General features: G+C 38.4%; 1 protein-coding gene across 1 annotated transcript in view; it reads right to left on the minus strand.

Annotated features, from left to right (window-relative positions):
• Positions 1 to 19,131, minus strand: part of LOC102780307 (SH3 and cysteine-rich domain-containing protein 2-like) — a 35,820-nt gene extending 16,689 nt beyond the window's left edge. Inside the window, exons 1-2 of the mRNA XM_006791188.2 lie at positions 18,753 to 19,131; positions 886 to 1,261 (exon numbers count right to left, since the gene is read on the minus strand). Of these exons, the coding sequence (XP_006791251.2) occupies positions 886 to 1,261; positions 18,753 to 18,842 (466 nt within the window). The 5' untranslated portion in view covers positions 18,843 to 19,131. The remainder of the gene's footprint in view (positions 1 to 885; positions 1,262 to 18,752) is intronic.
• Between the last annotated feature and the right edge of the window lie 4,277 nt (positions 19,132 to 23,408).

Raw genomic sequence — 23,408 nt, forward strand, 5'->3', positions numbered from 1 at the left:
TGCATAAACTGACATGGTTTTAAATTGGTCTACACTGATGACCATCCAAAGACAAAGGGACACAAAGACACCAGTTTGGTGGATGTTACTGGTAATCCCATTTTACACAAACAGCACTGCTGAGAAAGGTCAGCATGCCAACAGAACAAGAAGGCAAAACAACTCCCAGTGGAAGCATGTACAGAGGTCCATAAAGCCTGCTGTCGGATGGTTTCATTGGGACCAATGAGCAAATAGACTGCAAACTGCCCACAGTGACTGGGCAATAATAAGAAATGAGCTATAGTCCATTACAGGGTACCTATTATGCTCATTCCCAGTTTCATGTTTTTATATCTAGACAGATAACTTTGCATGATAGCAGTTCAAACTAATCCTTATTTATCCTGGCACTCCTCCACATCATACTCTGTCTAAAACAAGCCACTTTAACTCTCAGTCTCCTGACTTTAATCCAGCTTTCTTACGACTGGCTGCCTGTCCTGAGTGTGGCTTGTGTCTGAGATGACCATTTTAGGAATATTTGCTCACACACATTGACACAAAGGTAGAATATCTGTTGAAACAGATCATTCAGATATTTTATGAATTATCATGACAGGGACGGTAAAGAAATTCTACAATTCAAATTCTAACACTCAAGAATATCAGTTTGTCTTTGAATTTCAAGTGGCATTTGCCTTTTTTCTTTGTCACGTTTATTTCCACCATGGACAGATACAAATAACAAAAAAAAAAAAAAAAAAAAAAAAGCCCCTAACATTATAAATCAAGGTAAACATCAGAAAACAGATTGATAACAATCTAATTCCTACACCCTGAGCCAACATGGTTGCATCTTTTTGCTGGGAATACGATGTTCTTGAAGTGGAACAACTGACCTACCTTGGATTGTATGTTTGCATCGCTGGCAGCTGGTAGGCCTACGGAAGACATGCTCCTGGAAACAGTGGGTCTTGACTGGCTGCACTGGCTGGGCCTGACACTTTGGCTGGATGTTGGAAGTCCCATATATTGAAGGACTGACAGACGGAGAGTGTGATGACAACGAAGGGTTAGGACTGATAGATGGAGAGAGAGAGGGAGAGTGTTCATAGGCCAGGGGGGACTCAGACATGGGGGGAGGAGATGCCGGTGGTGCCGGTGTGGCAGTTAGGCATAAAGGTGGCTGTGATTCACCGTTGCTGCGCTGGAAAAAGTTGTCCACACTCTTGCTGCGTATGACCGATTTGAAGGAGAGGGAGCGTTTCAGCCGCTGCAGCTAGAACAAAAAACATTAAAGATATTTAGTCAGGCTTCAACAGCACGAAAAATTATAACTGTTTTCAAGAAAACTGAGAAAGCAAGCGACAAAAGTACTAAAAGGCCCAGAGTGGAATGACTGCACAGCATACATGCTAAAACAAGAACTGAGTACACAATCTAAATTTTTCGATAATCCACATGGGGTCAAAATCATACACGTCTCAAATATAGACATTCATGCACTTAACATCATTTAGTAAGTGATTCTGAAGATTATACAGTGTTTTAATTTGACAAGGCCACTCTCTGTTAGGTTCATTAGTTATCATGATTGAGGAAATTGGTTAGGATGTTTAGGAACAACCCAGGAAACCCCCAAGGTTCAAGCCTGCTATGAACTGGGAGTGCTGGAAAACCAGCATCATTGTCCACAATGAAGGGAGTTTTAAATCACCATGGACTAAGGGGCTACCAACAAAGAAAGGAAACCCTACGACCCTACTCAATTCTGAAAAGAAGAGTGGCCAAATATCCAGACAGAATCCTTTCAGAAGCTTGCTGATGACTACCAAAAGTGTCTGGTTGAGGTGCAACTTGCTAAGTGACATTTAACCAAATATTTGTGGGGTTTAATGTATATGTATATATTTGTGCCTGTAATGCTAATGTCCTATACTGATCATGCAGTCACTAGCATCCACTAGGCTTTTGGTGGTCGTTTGCTGGTCGGTGGTGAGCAGTGTGGAACCAAAACAGTAACACGATGGACCAAAAACAGTGAGCTAAAACATCCTAAAAAGATGCCTAGAGCTGAGATTTGCTAACAACACAACTTCTTTCAAAATGTAAATGCAATCCATTTCATCTTTGAATGTATTCATAATTTCAATCATTTCTTCTTTAATATGGACTTCTATGTCCTTACTAAAGATTAGGTAAGGACTATTATACTTTTTCCAAGGGCTTTTAGAACAATGACTGCAACTTCAAATGTTAAAACACCCACCTTGTATTTAATTGAGGATCGTGTATGTTGTGCGGTGGCAGCAGATTTAAAGTAGGAACAATAGCAGTGGGTTTTGATACAACAAACAGGCAACCAGCTAAAGTGTATGTGCCTTGTTTAAATATTAGTCTGTTAAAAATAGTTGTACCCTTTCTGTCCTTGCACTGCTAGGCTGACTTCTGATCTTCCATATTCAGCCCACCCCACTCCGCTATTCTCTTTTCCTTAGATGGCAAATATGCTTTCCCTTGCAAATCCACCCAAGTCAATACCCTTTAAAATTCATGTTTGATTAGTTTTATTGAGCAGACTGCAGCTATGCATTTGATGCAGTCAGTGATGCATGGCAAGCACTGTATTCATCTTTGGCTTCACTTTCCTCAATTTCTTGCATGCTTGCCATCCAGCGCTTTTGGCCACAATAAAGTGGAACTGAGAATGACAAATAATTACAGGGACTTGGGAGTGATGGAACTCAATTTATGGAAAATAATAACTGATATGGATTCATACAGAGAACGGCCTGGAGAATGGGAGCAAGGACATAATGGATCCGTGAGACCTCCTCAATTTGCACAGAGCTCATTAGCGGTCTGTGTTTGTGACTTGGTTGAAGATACCATTGTGATATACAGAGCAGTGCCTCAAACTTGAAGCCTATCCAGATTTATATTAAATTCTGGATTCTTGTTACTTCTAAGCATTAGTTTTCTTCCTGTGTAACCATTTCCAGCAAAAGGCGAGACATTTCTTCAAAGCCAGTAAGACCAGCATTGCAGCTTCACTGGACCTCTTTATGTTCATATGTGGAGAGGCTCTTCATCAGGTTTATTGCATCTCTGAGCTTTGAAATCATCCAGCTGCACTCCTTCACAGAAAACCCAATCAATATCATTGAGCATGTTCCTTTTTTCCTTCTTCAAGCTACAGATTCACAGATGCCAATTAGTTTGAGTGATGAAAACAGTCCTCTCTGTTGACCCATTACTGAGCTCCTCTCGCAAATGTTTTCTACAGGGAGCTGAGTCCATGCTTTCCTTAATGGCCTTTTCTTGGCATGACTGGTGGCCCATTCAGTAATGGATGTTCCTCTCTATTAGATTTTTAACTTGTCTGACTTTGTTAATCTTCTTTGTAGTGAATGCCTGTCTTTGCTTCACATCCAAGGAAAAGCAACAACTTCTTCGAGCACAAACTAGACAACATATGTCCGATAATCAATGGCTTTATTTATCTCCCCAAGCTTTTAAAGAGATTAAATAAAAACAGACAAAAGCTGGGATTCAGAGCCAATTTTAAAAAGTGAAAGAATAGCTAGTTGACTGCCAAACATATCTGGTACGTAGCTTTACATGGTTGAATAATCATGAAATCTGGGCATTAGTACTCCAAATTACAACAGCATATTGACAAGAGTCTGGTTATAGATCTGCCTGAATAAAACAAAAAAGAAAAATCATAATGTTGTTCATCCAAATTTCAATTCCATTGTCTTATCAATTTCACATCTAAAAAAATGGCAATACATTATGTGGCCTGAAAAAAATGTGATTATCTTTTATCTAAGAAATGATAAAGACTGCATGTTCCACATTTGCTGATCTAGTTGTCAACACATCCATTTTTCTGCATTTTTTTTGATTGCACATGATTAAAACAGACACTCAAGATTTAATCCTTCTGTTCTTTCACATGAAAGAAGCTACTTATAACTCCCTCAAACACGTATTTCATTGAAATAACAAGTCAAATCATTACAAATACAACAAATTTACCCTTGCGGCTAAGGGAAATGTAAACACTATGACATACAGCAACGGTTTGAGGAATACTTTCTCCTGCTTCAGTGTCCTCACGGTTTAAGCAAAGCCCATAACAAAATGTTTTTTCCAGTTTGCTGAAGAGAAATTTTACTGGCCTGACTTAAATCCCATCAAGGTATGACCCTATTGTCAAACATCAGGGGCTGACCTCACTAATCGCATTTTGGCAGCAAGGTTATAAAATCTTGTCAAAAGCCATCTGAAGAGTGGAGGCTGTGAAACCAGCACACTAATCACATATGCATTTAATATTTGGTTCTCCACATACTCGAATATATCAAACTGACTTTCAAGGCCCAGGTCAGTGCTGGTCCATAAATATTCAGTCCACATGCACATGGGCAGTGTGTATTTATGCACCACAGCCACACAGTGTGAACAATCATTACCTGAGATGCACACTGGGTTCAGTCTGATTTAAGCTCTGCTGATTTTATAATACATGTCAGGGGGCATTGATCATGCTCTGTGAATATTCAAGCATGCTGACAAAAAGACTGATTAAATTAGTATAAATAATTATTTAATGAATGTATCTATACATCAAGTAATTTTAAAAAATTACAGCTGCCTAACCCTCTGAAATTAGGGGTCTGCAGTGCATTCTGCTGGATATGCACCACTATCCTCATGATCTCCTTTATAACTCTTATTATCTATTATTGAATAATGTTAGAACAGCTGCTGTTTTACAGATTTTATACATCTTATAACAACCCTCTGAAAGAACAATTCAAAAGCAATATCCTATTAATTACAGTTACTCTCTGTAATTACTCTCCGTAAGGTGGTGAAAAGTCTATTTTTAGATCACAGAACTGGAAAGCTATCACACTACACAGCTGACAGCAATTACTTTATCACAGCATTTATGATGTAGTGTATTAGAACAGGCTGCGGTCTGTGAAAGAACACATGTAAACTATGTGTGTAGTCAAAGAAACTGAAAGAATGAGTGAAACAGAAGCAAGAAATGGAGGAAAGAACATGTTAAGAGAAGAAAATATTGCACCACCACTTAGACTCTGCTTTGTATTTCAGCTGCACTTTGAAAATGAGCACAGAGATGTTTGGTGAAGCCTTCTATAAATAGGCTGTTGTAGGGAATACTTGGATAAATTAATTATTAAGAAGGGAGGTGTGGGCGTTCAGACAAGATGCCTGTGTGAGGTAAAGTCATCCTGCTGCCACCAAGATGGAGTTGATGCTCCTGCGCTTTTTGTGGGGCTGAGCAGAAAAGGAACAATATTTCAACCTTTTCTTATGCAATGCTTTTCTTCCTCTGCTATACCTTACGGTAAAAAACTGAAATCTGGCACAATAACAGCAAAGAGTCTCCTGATTCTTTTCAAAAAGTTGCCATCACCTGATTCCCTGGATCACAGTTACTTTAAAAGACTTTATCTAACCTTCTTTTGTACCCTCCTCCTCACTGATACGTTTTAAACGTGAGATCCATTTGAAATTGTAAGATGCAGCTAAATAAATGTCAAAGTCCAACTAGAACAACTGGAATTCATTTAACTTTAAACAGAGTCACTTTAACCGATGACAGGTGTGTACTGACTACTGTTTAGGTTGGGTTAATTCTGAAATTACCTATTAGTTACAGGATATTAGTTACATTTATTTTTGTTTTGTCAGTTTCATTGTGCAGGTTAAAGGTCACAAAGGTGAAAAAAAAAATCATAAATCATTTATCTTGGTTCCTTACAAAAACATGGTATTTTAATGTGAATTTTATGACCGTGGTCCTAAATCTGACACCAATCAACTTCAGAGAGAAAGGTTTATCATAATTGAGATAAGCTTTAACTTACTGGCAAACAGCTAAAAATGTTTTGGACACATTACCTATTGATTCTAGATTACAGATAAACAGGTATGAAATTACTACCTACTGACCAGTAAGTTCTCTGGAAAATAGCGCCATTCCTGGAATATCCTCTGAACCTTTGTTCAGAGTGTAAGAGCGTCTAAAGTTTGTGAAAAACACTAAGACATTTTTCAGCATTTAAAGTCTCTGCATTTCCTAGATGATGAGTGCTATAAATAAATAATTAAATGCAACTTTAAATCTTATTCCTCGACTTTTTCTGCATCAGCTGCAAACAGTTTCACAATTTCATTGTTCTGTATGAAGCTGTTTGCACTTGCTGACCTTATATTGCATTTGCACACACACTGAGGCAGTGTCTGATTTTTCTTTTTCTTTTTATACTTTACATTTTTTGTGGGGACATCTATTCATCTGGGAAGACTGGTAGGTAAGATGTTAGCTTAAATTCCATTTTTATAGTTACAAAGAGCATCTGCATCTGTCTATAAGCTTGTCCTCCAATCCTGATGCAAAGTCTATGACTGTCAGTTAATTACCCCCGCAACACAGCATCAAGTGAATATTTAGTCAAATATAAAGTTAAATGTATTTATTACTCACGCACCAACGAAGACGGCAGAATAATTATTAATAAAGGGGGAAAAAGGCTCTTAAATTCTTATTTTGCAGAAAACAAGCAGAACTTTTATGCACTTTTTTAAAATCTGAAATGATTGGGATACATTATATGACAGTTTTTAAAACTGTTTTTATTGACATTGAAATTTAAGCTAGGTATATGTAATGCCTCAAAATAACTTTGATAGCTTTTTTTGAAGACAAAATCCCTGCTGGGTGTCATCATTTGTTTGTAAAAAACTTCTAGTAACAGATTATTCAACTGAACCAGCAGCTGGTGGCAGATTACATAATATGCCCCAGGTCATCTAGCATGTATAAAGCTGATATTTATTTTACTAAGAAAGTAGATGAAAGCATTTCAGTACATCCGCCCATTCAGTTTTAGCTGCCTTAAATCTGGCTGGTCTCCTCTGACAAGAAGCTGTCCCAGTGTGAACTGGGTGCAAATACATAAAACTATGTGATTTGGTCCTAAATATATCCATAGGCATTTATTAGATCAGGTTTATGAGCCTGGTTTGGTTATTAAATTCTTTCTCTTTCTCGCTAACAGCTGACTAATGACTGAACCCCAAGTAGCTCAATTACATTATGATAAGCAATTCATTCCCCGGTCTTTAGTCTTCTTGTTATCTTGACAAACATACAATTTTCAGTAGTCACACTTTATAACTGCACACCATTTTATTTATGTAGAAATGCTTGTTTAATGTGGTCTGGTATCGTTTCTGTCTGTACAAACGAGTACAGTTGTAGTGTCTTGTAGCCTTTGCGCATCTCAAGCCCACTGCAGTGTTGTTCTCAGGAGATCTCTGCCTGCTTGTGATTCTCAAAGTCTCATTAAACACAGTGGGGTCTGATGTTTGGCGCTCTTGCAGTGACCTGAGATGTGAATTAAAGGTGACCTCATTAGGCACTCCATTAGTTGGCCCTTATTAGGGAAAAATGCATCTACTCAAACAACCTTTTGTGCAAATGGAAATGCCTCCCAGAACAAACCACAGCACAGGTCACATTGATTAGAACAAACTTCGCAAACAAGTCCAAACTCTAGTTTTTCCATGTGTATATGTGTAAGGAGCCTTCAGTTAAAGTTCTGTCACTTTATTCAAAAAACACCCCGAGAGGTAAAATTGTCGGTTTTGTTGTTGATGCCCATTGTTTATAATCAAGAGTCCTATTTAGATGAAACAGCATTTACTTTTATCTCAATGTGTCATAAATTATTGCCTGTGTCCTGCTTATTTCTCCCTACCTGACTCCTTTTGACATCAGTGGAGACCCTCACTTCCCCTCACACATTCACATTTATACCAGGGCTGCAATTTTCAACCTGCCTGCCATAGGACCTTAAACTTTCCCACCTTTCACAGTTCAGTGTGATGCATCACAAAATGTATGTAGTATGGCAGTACCATGACATATTGCTCACAGTAGTAACAGTATAGATTTTTTATTTTTAGTGTCATCTTGCAAGATAATTGCTATCATTGCTTACATTCTCTAGTGCACACAACCAGAAAAGGTTGGAAATGTCTGAGAGCAAGATCGGCATGTCAGCTTCCAATAATGATTTGGTACCTTTAGTACCTGCTAAAAATGGAAAAAATAAAACAAAAACATCAACAACAACAATCATAAAACAAGCATAGCCAGACTATGAAGCGGAGATACTAGCAGCCGATGACGTGCCACCCAAAAGTAACCAAATGACTCCACTGAGCATTGGTAGAGCAGTTACACTCCACATGACAGGAAGAGCAAACGATGAATGGAAGTGACTGATGCAGCTGCATGATGGAAAAGAAGAGCTGTATGCAGCTGGTTTAAAAAGCTCAACCCAAGATGCAACATCCCAGGTAGAAAATAGTTTTCAGTTTTATTATGTGATAATATTGTTCAGCTCCTGTAGAACTGAAAGATTAATTTACATTAGTCATTGTTAAATTAAAGCATGAAGAAGTCATTTCATACTTTCAGTTAAAATACCCAAGGAAAACACAACATAGGTGACTTTTGTGCTTACATTTGACTCATGCTGTGTCACTACTATTGCACTATAATGCTGGTGCTGGCACCTTGTTTGGGTAGATTCACACTTCTAATTAGGGAGCGTGTCATCAGTGACAGAATCTCACTGAAAAAGGAGGATGGAAAATTCCCTTCATTTACTTACATTTATAAATGCTGCTGCGAGCAAGCATCAACTAAAAGCTCATTATTTTTTTAGCTATAATGTCAGAAATAGTATTACAAATTTTCTTGAAGAATCATGATATAATTTTGAGTCAGACGCAGATAAATTTAAAGTTCCCTAAAATGACCTTTATAATAAGCTTACAGATCAAACCTGTTTCCAGGGCTAGGTGTTGAATCCATCCTAGTAATTATTTTCTTTTTTAAAAGAGTGGTTATAATCCGATAAGTAATCTGCCCTGATCCGCATTATCACCCTATAAGTGGTAGTAAAAGGGTTATGTAGCTGACCTGCCAAAATTGGAGAAAGACACACACTCACACATCCACAAAAAAAGAGGAAATCATGGGAAAGAAAAGAAAGTTGTTAAAATTGGAGGGCTTATAAGTTTTCCAGACATTACTCAAGTTATTTTGACTGTATTAGGCATTTGGCTGTGTCGATCAACTAATAAGAAATAAGACAGTAAAGATTAGAAATAGGCCAGACTCAAGGCAAATTCTCCCGTCTTTTCATTTTCGTGACATTCACAGCTCTGTGTGTGGCTTCAAAATATCTGGCTATTGTTTGAAGTCCTATGTTTTAGCAATCCATGCAAGCAGACTCCACGAGCCCACAAGCCTGTCTGCCAAACTGTGCAGCAAAAGCAGCTTGCATCTCCAAATCCAGCCATTTAAAGGGCTTAACTGCACAAGCAGCTTTGTAGTTAGTATGAGGTGACAATCACAATGGCTCTTTGATGTTCACACAATGCTAAAGAAAAACACTTATCGCAAGGTGTTACTTTGATGTAACGTCAATACAAAACTGCACTTTTCTTGACACTTGTCAAATCCAAAGCACAGGTTTCCAAAAGATGCTTCATTTTAAAATTACACCATTTCTGACAATGAAGTCACGCAGTTTTCTTTACAATTATATTTATAATTATATGTTCATTACTTTTCTCCAATACTTTCCTATCATTTCACTGAGGTACATCGCGTGTGACAGTATTTATGTGCAAAAAAAAAGAAAAAGGCCAAACATAAGCCTCTTAACACTAAGCCACCACTGTAGGTGGGCATATGCACAATTAGTTCATTAAATAAACAGTAACCACAAGAAGAACTAATTGGTTAAAGCAATAATTAATATGCAGTCTAACCACCTCTCTGCTATTATTCAGCCTTTTTAAACCAGCTAGATGGAAAGTAAGGCTGATGGGATCTTGGAAAACCTGTATTTTCTACATTTCTGTTCATCTTCTTTGCAGACTGTGGAGTTATATTGTGTCAAAAGTCCCACGTAAGATTAAATGTAATCATGAGCAAATAATTTAATTACACGGGTACAGGTTTTCGTCGCCACTTACGTAGTTAAGTTCTGCACATGTAGAACTCAGCAGCCCAAGCACACAAAATAGCCATCACGCTGGTGAGAGCTTCTGCTTGGTTAACGCTGCAGCAGATTCGTGCTCTCGCAGGCAGCTCTGCTTTGAAAGCTGAATTCTGTTTACACAAATTACTCAGACTTTTGACAGTTTAGGAGAGCAAAGTCCAAAGAAAGAAGGGGCCCTAAAGTGATTTGTCAGATTCAGTGCACACACAACCTCTGTGACTGACAGGTTCATCTGAATGTGGTAAACCAAGTTATACTGTGATAGCAACATAAGCTACTGGAAGATAAAAAAGCTGAATGAACCATTAAAAGTTTTTTTTCTGTGTACATGTGGAAGTATTGACAACTAGCGCTGGATTGCTTTAATGCTAAAGAAATCTTAAAGGATTCAAAGTCACGTTTTGAAGCCTCTACAGTCCTGTTCCATTAGCTTGTTGTACAAGATCAATATTCATAACAAGGATCATGAAAGAAAGAGCCCATCAGGATCTAGTCGTTATAATTTTGGGGTTGCAGCCAAAATAGCTGCATATACACCTGTCAACAAATTATTGCCCACTTGCTTTAAAAGTTGCTCTAGAATCTCCAAGATCCAGTTTTGTGTGGATTGCTGAACACCAACGAGGCCTCCACTTCTTATCAACACATCATTTCCCCTAAATTACTTCCATATATTTTGTGAGGTTTTGATATTTTCTACTTCTGTTGTGTTTTATTCAACTTGGATTGTGCTTTGTGTGCCTTTGCGGTATTTTTCTATTTGTTGGCGTTTTCTTAGGCTGCAGTGCACTTGACCTCTCAGGGCCACCATATTTGCAGCCTTTTGTTGCCCCTGTCCTAATTATGTCCTAAGATATGTTGCTGCATTAAATTTAAACTGAGTCAAACTGTTTGGCATGTAATAGTGAAATTTCAAAGTTTAAGCCTTTGATAAATTTCATATGTTCTAATTTGACCAAATGCAAGTTTATGGGATTTGCAAATCATTGAATTCTGTTTTTGTTTACACAGCATCAACTTTATTGGAATTGGGGTTGTACATGGAAAGAGAAACATCCTACTCTGATAAACTTGTCTCAGTCTTGGAGAAAAAGTCAAGGCTGTATTTTTATTAATTTAATGTCAATGCAGTACTAGAAGTACCCTCTTCGGTAGATGACTAAGTTACATCATAGTTGCCAAGCAACACAAGCAACTTAAGGATAAGTAATTGTTATAAATTCATCTTATTTTACATCACACATGTACTTTTTGTCCCCACATTTGGTCATGGCAAGTCTGCCATTTAGAGCTGAAGATGAAAACTATCCATTATGAACTTTCAATTCTTCCATCTCATTACATTAACATTACATTAGCTTTATATTTGAAAAGAGAAAATAACCTAGAAGTTCCCTATCCCTAAAGCAATAACCTAAGGTCAGTACTAAACAAAGTCCCTGCTTATTCCTCGCTGGCTCCACCCTGACATTGTACACAGGACTCTGCTGAATCAGCAGCATTTCTGAACTCAATCAAGGACAGTAATTTACTGACTTCATCATCAATCAAAACAATGCGAGATACATAAGTACAACAGTGAGGCTGTAAAGAATGAGAAGTTGTTTTATTAGTTTGCAGTTTGTGGAGAATCCTGCTGTTGTAAATATCTGTGTCTCCCAACCATTTATCTGCCTTCCCTGCAAGCTTTTCTCTAGTTATTTTCCAAGGTCAGAAGGACAAATCCATCTATCTTACAGACAAAAAACAACACATCACATACTGTCAGGAGGAAGATGCATCATTCACTCACTTTTAATTGAATGATAGTTCCAGCAGCAATGCAGCTGAAACAAACACAAGGAGACGGAATACACTTTGTCCAGAAACATCATCTACACAGTATAATCAGGCTGTATGAACTGAGTGCTCATTAAAAGGAGTTTAGTTATACAAAATGTTATTGAAGAAGATCATCATTATCCAATTTGCTGCAGTACATTTATGTGCGGTTTGTTTCATGAAGTGGAAATATTGCTAATCTTAAAATTCATGTTTCTAATGAACACTTTAAAGAAAGTCTTGATCAAAAATAAGTGCAACCTATAGTTTAGTTTAACCATCTAAATTCTGGCTATTGATAATATGATGATCACTGTCACGCTTCTCTTTTTTGCTTTTCCTCTTGTTCAGTCAATTCTGCTAACTCTGGCTTGAAATCCAGTCCCTAATTCATCTTTATCCTTCCAACCACCCATAACTATCTATCTACCCACTCTGAACTTTGGAAAAAGTCACCATGTACAGAAATAGGGAGCTATGGCACAGGAAACGCTAAAAGAGAAAGATATACAGATGAACTTCAACTACAAGTTTATTTAAATTGCCCAGAGTAATTAGGAAAGAGAAAGAAAAGTGATATTCTAAGATGAAAGCAAAGAATTAATTAGTTAAAGAGGAGGGAAAAAAGCTGATAAGCAAGTTAGTGAGAGGAACAGCAGAAGGAGGAGAGCTCTGAGAAGTGACTGAAGGGCAAAGTCAGACAGAAATTGCGCTATAACTTTACCTCCATAAAAATGTCTTCTGTGTTGGCTGAAAATTTGGTGGTCTGTGTAACTCCCTATGGACCGGGGCACCTAGCACTGTCAGCATTTACACGCAAAGTCTAATGTGAATATTAAACTTTATGTAGCAGCTGATTCTGAGCACAGCTCTCATTTTATCCACTACTTAACAAAAGTGGTGTTTTAAAGAACCCATATTATGAACAGTTACATGTTTTAAATGTTATTTTTCTACAGCAATAGGTTTACATGCTCTGATATTAAAAAAATACATTCTTTTTTTCATATTGTACTTGTGACACCGTTTTTCTCTCCTGTGATATTTTAAGCCCCCCCCCCACATCCAAAAAGTCCAGTAAAAAGTGCAAAAAAGAAAAAACTACAAAGAGTGACAGAAGTCTGCATGAAGTTAATATAATAATAATGATAATAATAATTATAATAATAATAAGTCTCAACTGCAGATGCACAATACTGCACGACACCCACTTTGTGTAAATCATTACATATTCAACTGGCATTTATAATTTATGGTTTGTAGTTAGGTATTTAACATTTAATAGTCACAAGCAGAGGGTAGATACTGAAAGATCATGGTTACAATCGCAGAATCAAGCTTCCTCTGTAGAGTATTCTGGGCTAAGAAAGGGTGAGGAGTTCATTACAGCTCAGAATAGAGCCACTACTCCACATTGAAAGGAGCCAACTGAATTGGTTCAGGCATCTGACAAGGATGCCTCCTAAGTATGTCCTGCATGAGGCATTTTCAGCATGTCCTACAGGGAGGGGTCCCGGGGCAGTCCTAGAACAAGCCAGGGAAATTATTTTTCAGCTAGTGTTGGAAGACCTCAGTGCTTCCCCAGAAATCTAGAGGAAGTGTCCAAGGAGAGGGAGGTCTGGACATCTCTGCTTAAACTGCTGCCCCAGTAACCTGGATTCAAATAAGAGGTAATAAGCAGTCATAACAATAATGGACTGGTGCTTAAAGAGCACGTTTCTATTCTACTTGAGTACAAAGCGCTTTATACAACATGCCTCATTCACCCATTCATACAAGCAGCTTTTTTCTTCCTATGCACCTTCTATTTAACAGTCACACATTCACACTCCAATGAACACATTGCAGAGCAACTTGAGGGTCAGCATCTTGCACAAGAATACTTTGGCATGCAGACTAGAACAGCCAGTCAATCAACCTTCCGATTAATAGACAACCTGCTCTACCTACTGAGCTATGGCCACCATGGATGGATGAATGGACGGGTCAGCTGATGGGCCAAAGCCAACACTACATAATGATACTACATGGGAATATCAGATAATAATCAGATTAGAATTTTAGATTATGAGCTATATGCTAACATTAAGGATTTTCCTGTTATTGGGAAGACATTTACACACTGGGATGGACTTCAACTTTTGGACCTCTCCATACCTGTGTGTGCATGATCAAATGTGCTATAGAATGAGCACAATAACTAAATATGGAGCAAATTGCTAGCGTACTTTTGTTAAAAGGTTACTAAATTGGTTGTTAAATTCAGCTGCTTCCAGAATCTGTGATGCTACAAAACAGGAGTGGAAAACCTTAAAGGTGCCTTTTATACAAAGGTTGGCAAAAAATGCCTGGAGCCTTATAACTACGTGCAACCTTACAGACATGATAAACTACAGTTTTTAACAACTAGTGCCGCGATGAGACTGTTGTGTGCCATAATTGTTGAGTTGTTGGTCTTCCTAGAGGTGCTAGAAGGATTGATTTTGCTGCTTCTGGACAGCGCCAGGATGTAGAGTTCCCTGTTTTTAGTCTTAATTTTAAACTAAGCTTAATGTAAAGTGCATTTACATGACACAACAAGCCAAAAGCAAAAGCAAATACAATATTGAATAAACTTGTACAACATGTGCTCCAAGTGAGTAGAGAGGAATAATAATATTTTTGGAGCAATCACCTTGCCCGTAGGTGGAGGAGGTGGAATAACTACTCATTCTCTGTCACTAGCTCTATTAGAAGCACTCAAGAAAGCCAGTGGGCCCACTTAGCGGTGCAATAAATACTCTGAGAGCTGAGGGACAGTGAGGAGAGAGAGAGCGAGAGAGGGGGAAATGAGTGAGACATAAGGGAGAGCTGCTAAAGAGATGAGAAAGAATACAAAGATTGGTTGTTAGAAGTCAGAACGGGGGAAACAGGGCGAGAGCAGAAGGAAGAAACTGTTATGAAATTAAAAGATTTAAGTAAAAATATTCAGAGTGACAGAAGAAAAAAAGCAAGTAAATCTCTAGAGATACTCTCAAGTAGATTACTCTTAAAGAGACCCCAGTTGTAACACATATTTAATCTTTCCCCTCCCCTTTCCTCTTCCTTATTCTTCTGTGAGATGGGAATAGGTCACGGTGCCAGCAGCTGGTTTTGCAAACAACGGGGCGACATGGCTGACGTAGCTCAGAGGATTGTTTCCTCCCATTTCTGTTTTGTCTGGACAAGCATTCGCATGAATTATGACCCAGCCACTAGCAGGACACAGCAAACATATGCTAGCTGATTGTCTCATAAATTCACGCCGCACCTCACTGCCCACCATCCATTGTGCCGTCTGTAGTCAAGTAACAACAACAAAGAGCCCTTCCTGCCAGGCCTGTTTCAGGTCCTTGTGGTGATGACCAATAAAAGACGAGTATAATGTGATTTGTTATTGTGATATTTGCTGCAATTAAAGCTGTTGTTGGAGATTTAGATCCATGTTGGTGAGGGGTTTAAGCTGGTTTAGTCACTGGAAATTTACTCAGATTCAATTCAGAGAAAAACGGATTGGCAAGTCCATTTAAAAATAAAATAAAATTTTGGAGTTACAAAGCAGGCAACAACCCTCTGTTAAATCTAAACAAGAGGTACAACACAAGCAAACACAACAAACTCTTCTGAAACCCTCCACTTTACCTTACATGAAAAAAAATGTAACTACACCTCACAACGACACAACTTTGGTTACAAAACTGCAGAGCAAGGCAGGCAGAAGCATGACACCTAGTTTATGCTCGCTGTTGTTACCCTGTATACAGCTTAAAAAGACTTTCTAGGGAAAACTTGCCTCCCAACTTTTACTCCTGCACCAGAGCTGGTGCAGAGCTTTCTTCTGAATGGTAACACCTTCATTTTAAGACTGCAGCAAGTCCAGTGCCTCAAGCACCAGCATATATGGATACGGTGCTGTAGTAATGTCACGTTTGGTGTGACATTACCAGTGCAGAGACCATAAACTAGATTTTAATGTTGTAGGTAAGTATACATTAGCACTCCAGGGCAAAGGTTTAAGAAATACTAGTCAGAGCAAATTTGGTTGAAGTCTAGTTAGTGAAAAATGAAAAATGGCAGATGCCTTGATGTGTAAATAGATGTGCGTAATAAAGTTGTTCTATAATACAGGATGGGCCATGTCGAAGAGGGTCATTGCAGCAGATTTCAATGCAAGACACCCTACGAGACCACAGATCTCCCATGCTACAGTTAGCAAACTGCTTGCTAAGTTTCATGAAACTGGTTTAGAGTTGGATTTGCCAACTAGTCTGTCACTAATGAAGAAACATCAGTGGCTGTCCTAGCTTCATTCAGCAAGAGCCCACAGCGTAGCACTTGCCGCACGTCACTGCAGAGTGGCATTAGTGAAACATCCCTTCGGCAGATATTAGCTACTCACAAATGGCACCCTTACAAACTCCAGCTACTGCAGCATCTCAACGAGAATGACCCAGATCGGCGCACAGAATTTGCAGAATGGGCAAAACAAAAATTGGAACAGGACCCTCAGTTCACGCAGAAGATTTTGTTCAGTGATGAGGCAAACTTTTATGTGATGGTGAAGTTAACAAACAAAACCACCGCTATTGGTCTGACACTAACCCACATTGGATGGATCCCTCCAAGACTGTTGGAACAACAAAAGTGATGGTTTGGTGTGGTATATGGGGTACAACGATAGTGGGTCCATTCTTCATCAATGGAAACCTCAAGGCCACTGGATATTTGAAATTGCTACATGATGATGTGTTTCCCTCTTCATGCACTGAAGCTGGCACGTTCCCTGAGTTTTTCCAGCAAGATGGTGCACCACCACATTATGGGTGAAAGGTCCGAGCATTCCTAGATGAACAGTTTCCTGGAAAGTGGACTGGTCATCGTGAGCCAGTTAATTGGCCCCCAAGGTCTCCCGATCTGACCCCCATAGACTTTTATCTTTGGGGTCATCTGAAGGCAATTGTCTATGGTGTGAAGATACGAGATGTGCAGCACCTGAAACTACGGATACTGGATGCCTGTGCTGGCATTTTTCCTGTGGTGTTGCTATCAGTGTGTGAAGAGTGGGAGAAGAGGGTTGCATTGACAATCCAACACAATGGGCAGCACATTGAACACATTTTATAAGTGGTCAGAAACTTGTAAATAACTCATGAAAGAATAAAGTTACATTGAAACCAAGCACACCATTGTTTTCCTTGTGACATTACCAATAAGTTTGATGTGTCACATGGCCCTCTTCCTATTGAAAAAACAAAAGTTGTATCCAAGATGGCCGATTTCTAAATGGCCACCATGGTCACCACCTATCTGGAGGAGTTTGCCCCCTCACATATACTAATGTGCCACAAACAGGATTTTAATATCACCAACCATTCCCATTTTATTACGGTGTATCCATATAAATGGCCCACCCTGTACTTTAAGTGTCACTAGAGTCTTCATGTCATCAGATGTTTGTCTCCTCCATGCTTTCGATGCCTTGATGTGAGCACCACTCTGTTTTCCAGATCATTTGGTCCTATTTTAAAGAGGGTTTTCCATGACCTTTATCAAAAAAAAAAATTAGTTGTTCTTAGTTACTATTATTATTATAATTATTATTATTGATATTAATATCAATATCAATATCAATATCAATATTAATATTAATATTAATATTATTACCCTGGAGGACACACAAGCCTTCAGGGTTGCATCCGAAAGGCCATTTGCCATAAAAGGCTGACCTTAAATTTTCTATTTTCACTTTTTTCCCACTTATTTGGGAAAATCCTACTGAGGTTGGAAGTTTAGCCAAGATGGCAGTATACAAGGCTGAAAACCAAAACACTATGTCAGAATGAACTACAATTAACGCATATTACAAGATTAAAATAAGGCTAATCGCAGGAGCAGTAGTAATGGCAATGACAATGGTTCTGAATTTAGCCAAGGATATTGGACTCATCAATTTAACCTCAAAACAAGCAGGGTCCCTGAAAACAAGCATTAGCATCCAAACCTTGTTCAGGTATTCTCAGGGCATATATTTAAGTGAAAGAACTGGAGCACAAATGAGTGGAACCAAAATTAAACCTACTACAAGGGGAGACTTGTTTAATTCTATTTGCAGACTGTTAAAGCTGGCTGCTGCAGTCTCTCTTCCCAGCCTCCATGTGTACATTAGTGATAACTAATGCACTGTACGTCTAGTAATCGCATATGTCTGCAAACTGCCAATGCCTAAATTAATGTACTTAATCAACTAACTGCCAACATTAGCAGATAAAGCACAGAAGAAGTGTTGGCACATCCATTTAACTAGACACGAGGCGTTATAAAAGGGCGACTGGATTCCATGTTTGGCAGCAGGGAGGACTCCTCTTCTGGGACACTGTACTTCTAATATTTACAGCATGTACACAAAACGACTGTGGACATCCTTCTCTGACCTAAGCTAAACAAGCAATAAGAACCTTTCTTCTTTGTTTACTTGCAGCTTTTGATATTTTGTGCACACATACCAGACAAAGCTTACACCCCTCTGTGTAATCTCTGCTCTCCAACTCTGAGACCAAGCTAATTACCTGAATTAAAGCGGGTTAGGGTTGTTATGCAAGCCGCCACAGAATTAGCCTCGTGGGAAAGTAAATACTCGCACTTAGTCCCAATTTACATATTAAAAATTATTTATCTTAAACTGAAAGACCGCTAAATAAAACAGTAAAGAAAAGGATATAAAAAACATTCCTCTATCAGTTACAGATTATTGCTTTTAAAAAAAAAAAATCCTGCAGTTTTTACACAGGTGTGTTCCGTTACCTTTGATTCTTGTTGACTAGGCACAGTAGCCTGTGGTCGGTGAAGGTCCCGGTTTTGAGGTTCGTTCTCCTTTTCGCTTATTTCTGTCATTTTCTGTTTAAAAAAATCTTCCTTCCTCAGGAAAACTCAACCAAACTGGCAAGTCCACAGCGACAGAGGAATCTGGAAACTACGCATGCAGAGGTGCAAGCATCCCTACGGTCTCTCGTGCAGCGACCCTGGACCAATTCTGACTGCTAACTTGTCGACAGCAGCCATCTAGGAATACGCTTTAAAGCTGTCTCCGTCCTTTTTTTCGCTCTAAAAACACGGTGGGAAAAATATCCAACACCTGCAGCCAGCCGGTTCGTCCACTTTCCTCCGCCGCCTCTCTCCTCTCTTTCACACCGGCCAGTTTTTCTCCGCTCGCTCGCTCACTCGCACACGCGCTCCTACAACAACTTTGATTTCACCGTCACAAGTGCTCCGCTCGTCCTGATTGGTCAAGACCAACGAAACTACGCCAAAAGCAGCAGAGGAGCTGAATTGTATAGGCTGGAAAATGATGATGATGAAGGGGCAGTACCAGATTCGGGTGAGAGCTGTTGAATTCTCCTTATAAGCATCGTATTTAGATATTCAGCGTCTATGTTGTTGTTACGCTTTGCCTACAGTGGAGAGTAAGGGCCAATAAAATAAATAAATAAAACAAAACGTTTCGAATGGTCGGTCAACATTGTAATGATGTGTTTCGACAGCTTATTTTACTTCAGTGAAAGATTTCTTAGCTAACTGTGTTTATAAAAAGTGGTTTTATTATTTGGAATTAAACTTTGTTCACTTTGATTTGTTTAAATTTGCTCAAGCAAACAGTAGATTACCTCCACAATATTGCACCAGGTAGAAAATTCCAATATATCGCATATAAAAATAGCATGATTATGTTGTTGATGTTTAAGTGCGGTGCGATGCTAATACACTTCTCCTGATGCACAGGATATTGGTAGCAAGCCTGCAAATATTATTACTTCATTAGTGAAATTAAACTTCTTCCCCCACTGAAAACATTTGCGTACAATATGATCTCATTCAGTTTCCTGAAAGCAAGACTGCATTCACTACTGGGGCAATATGCAGGGGTTGGTGAAAAATGAAAGGCAATAAGGCTGAATTTCGTGCAGTACAATGTTTATTTGTACACCACAAGAACAACGGTTAAAGCTAAATGGACACTTAAGTAGTATAGTGGAGGTATGGAGGCAAATACAACCGTGTTTATAAAAGGTTTGTACTTCTAAATTTTGTGAGCAGGTGTCTGCACATGTGTATGGATACAAATCAGCAAATTATCTGATGCATATCCAGGACTGATTTATCTTGTACTTGCATACTATTCTTATACCAAGTTATTTCTCATAAATATGTACAAGTATTTGATTTTATAAATTTTATCTTATGTATTTAAAATTAAGTCTAATTAAAAAAATTGAAATGAACAAGAAGAAAATAAGAGTATATTTTAAAACAATACAATACTATATGCGTAGACAGTTCACAAAGAGCACCAGCAGCAAAGCACAGGTGGCTGATTCAGCACCAAGGACAGCTCCTCCCCTCTCTTGCCTGCCTCTATGTGTGTGTGTCTGTCACTTATTATCTGCCTTACACGTGAAACTGGCTGGTTTTATAGTTGACAAGTTCTTTTCATTCCAATAATAGAACTTCTCTTATCATGCAAGGTCGTTTGTGTTTGTTGCAACAACCTGTATACAGCGTGTAATGTATTCCATAAAAACAAGCTAATTATAGAAAGGACTCAGAACAAAGCAGTGGCACCGACTGCTAATGATTCATTAATATTTAGATACTGTACTGAAAACTAAACACTTTGACAATGAGCATAGGGGAAACATATCACGCTGTGATGCTGCCCTGTCTAGTTTTATTTATGTGCACATTTAAAAATATACACAATGAAATGTTTTTATACAACATTTTTTACCCATTTATCTATCTTCACCAAAATATTCTATCTGAGGCAGATGATGTTTGTACACCATGTCCCAGTTTTTTTAGTGGCAGTTGTCTGAAATAATCATAGCTGGCCTTGAGCAGTTTAACAGCATACTGACAGAGCCTGCCTTTGTCAATTTCTGCTACAATGTTGTGTTATTTTGGAGCAGGAAATTATGTAAATTGAAGACCATATTATCTTATCTTAAATGCATGAAAAAGCTGATAAGGACTCTTAAGGGCTCCTCTGCGTAACTGTGTGTGTGAGCTAGTATCGGCTCTAGAAATGAACAGAGTGAGGTTATGACCTTCGTGCATACATTTTGATACTGCATAGGTATATGTAATCCTTTCCCGATGATTACAATTTTTTTGCCCTTTTACATGTCACAGAACTCATCTGTGCTTTTTATCTATTTCTTGCTTTGCAAATATCATCAGCTGAGCATCAGATAAGTATGTACAACTGAATGTCCACATTTGTATGCATATTTTTGCTACATTTATTAGCCACTGAAAACACTTGGTTGCCAAATAATTATTATTAGAGAAAGTTGATGTCCTTTGCGGTCATGTCATGGCAGGATTCTTGCTGATATCTATTTTGGAGCATCATCTTTTAATATTTGCTTAAGGAAGTACTTTTTCACTCTACTTATCTTATCTTCTATATGCTTACTGATTCTCTGTCTCTCAGTGTGTATTTTTGATGTCTAATTCAGGTTTAAAGGTAAATATGTGTTTGATTACAAGCCTTGACTTTGCAAAAAATAAAAAAAAATAAAAAATCCTTATCACATGTGAAGTTTGCTCAAAGTAAATATTCCAGTAGGACTGACAGCGTGCATTGGTAACAGAAGAAATAAGTAAAATAAAATATTTTACACGTTGTTTCTTCACTCTTTCTTCTTTTCCCTGCAGTTCCAGATGTCTTACTCCATTTTCACGACTGTCATCTAAAATGCTCTGCACAGTGCACCAGTCTTTTTACGTCATCTTGTGTATGTGAATATGTGTGAGTGTGTGCATTTGTACTGTATGTTTGCGAAGTAGAGCTGCAAGAAGCAGGAGAAGGGGATTAGGGCCCTGTCTCTAGAAGGCACATGACCTGATATGCCTCTATTTAATCTCCCCATCCATTCAAATTAGCATAACCCTATTTTCTCTTTTGCTTCCCCTCTATCTAGCCTCCTTCCTTCTCCTCTCCCATTTTTAAATCTGTCAATCCGCACGCTCCCTCTCATTTCCAAATTATCATTTGTCATCTATGCCAACTTTGATTCTCATCTGTTTCCAGGAGAAAAACTGTATTTTCCCAGCAGACAGTCTGGAGAGACAGCTGACTTCAGCTGCTTCCCAGCACTGGGTGGCCAGACAGTTTTGGTTTTGCTCTGAAATGCTTCAGTTGGGCTCTGCTTGGGCTGTGTTCGTTGCCTCCAGAGCTTGTGGTGACATTCAGCCACCAATAAGTACAATTTATTCCATATAGTAAGAAACAGATGAAGAACTGGATTGGTTTTAGTCGGGGTTCTCATTCTCTCTATCACTGACTTTGTGTTAATCTGTATTTAGCCTTTTCTTCTCCCTCTGTCTTTATCAGGTCATTGCTAGCTCCCTGTTTTAGATTAAAGATTTGTTAGGTATGTTTTCAGTTAAAGCACTTTTTCTTGTAACACCTACCACTCAACCTTGTGTTTTTATCTGCTCTTCAATCCACTTTATGGACTTTATTCAACTCATGGATAATAATGTCAACATTATCATAATCCTCAGGAGGATTACTGTAAGTTTGCTGGGTTGCTGTCATTGTAAAGCACAATCAAAATTCTTTAGTCATTGTCCTTATATGCCATTAGTGGAAGATTATGCTGCATATGACCTTCCTGATGCAAGTTTTATCTTTCTATCATTAGACCCTCGACTTCAAAAGAATGCACACATTGCTCAGGCCGGGGGGGTTTCTCTGTATGTGGCCAACAGATTTTATTAAGCATTAAACAAGCATTATACCCCAGAATTCATCTGGGTAACATTGAGTTGTAATGAATGCATTAGTCATCTGCTGACCTTGTCAGCTAAAACATTTTTATTGGTCTCAGAAGCAAAAAGAACTTACATTTTGAAAAAGTGATATACACTTACCGGCCTCTATATTAAGTACTGCTTGATAATGCAAATATCCAACCAGCCACTGGATGCATCAATGTATGGGTCAGCTGTGGCTCAAGTAAGTAAGGTTTATTTATATAGTGCTTTTCAAAGACATAAAAGTCACAAAGGTCTGTATGAATATATGAGTGATTGGGTGAATTAAACTTGTAGTAGAAGGTGCTTTGATTGCTTACCTGACTTAAAATGTGTTGTAAAAGTACCAGTTCATTCACCATTCTTTCATGTACACATGGTCGAGATAACCTGGTGAAGTTCAAACACATCATGAATCTACAGCAGCTGTGCATGTCAGTGTAGACCAAAAGATTAATTATCATTGTCACCCACTTGCATCCATTATACACCCACAGTTTTTAAACGCTGCTTCTATCTTCAAAACCAAGGAATCACACAAGATAAATGCAACACCAATATCTATTTTATCACTCTGCCTCATCCATGTCATATTAAAGAAATCAAATATGATTATAAGAATAAATAATATGATTGAAC

This window comes from Neolamprologus brichardi, chromosome 8 (genome assembly GCF_056152115.1).
Source record: "Neolamprologus brichardi isolate AB-2024 chromosome 8, ASM5615211v1, whole genome shotgun sequence".
NCBI lineage: Eukaryota > Metazoa > Chordata > Actinopteri > Cichliformes > Cichlidae > Neolamprologus > Neolamprologus brichardi.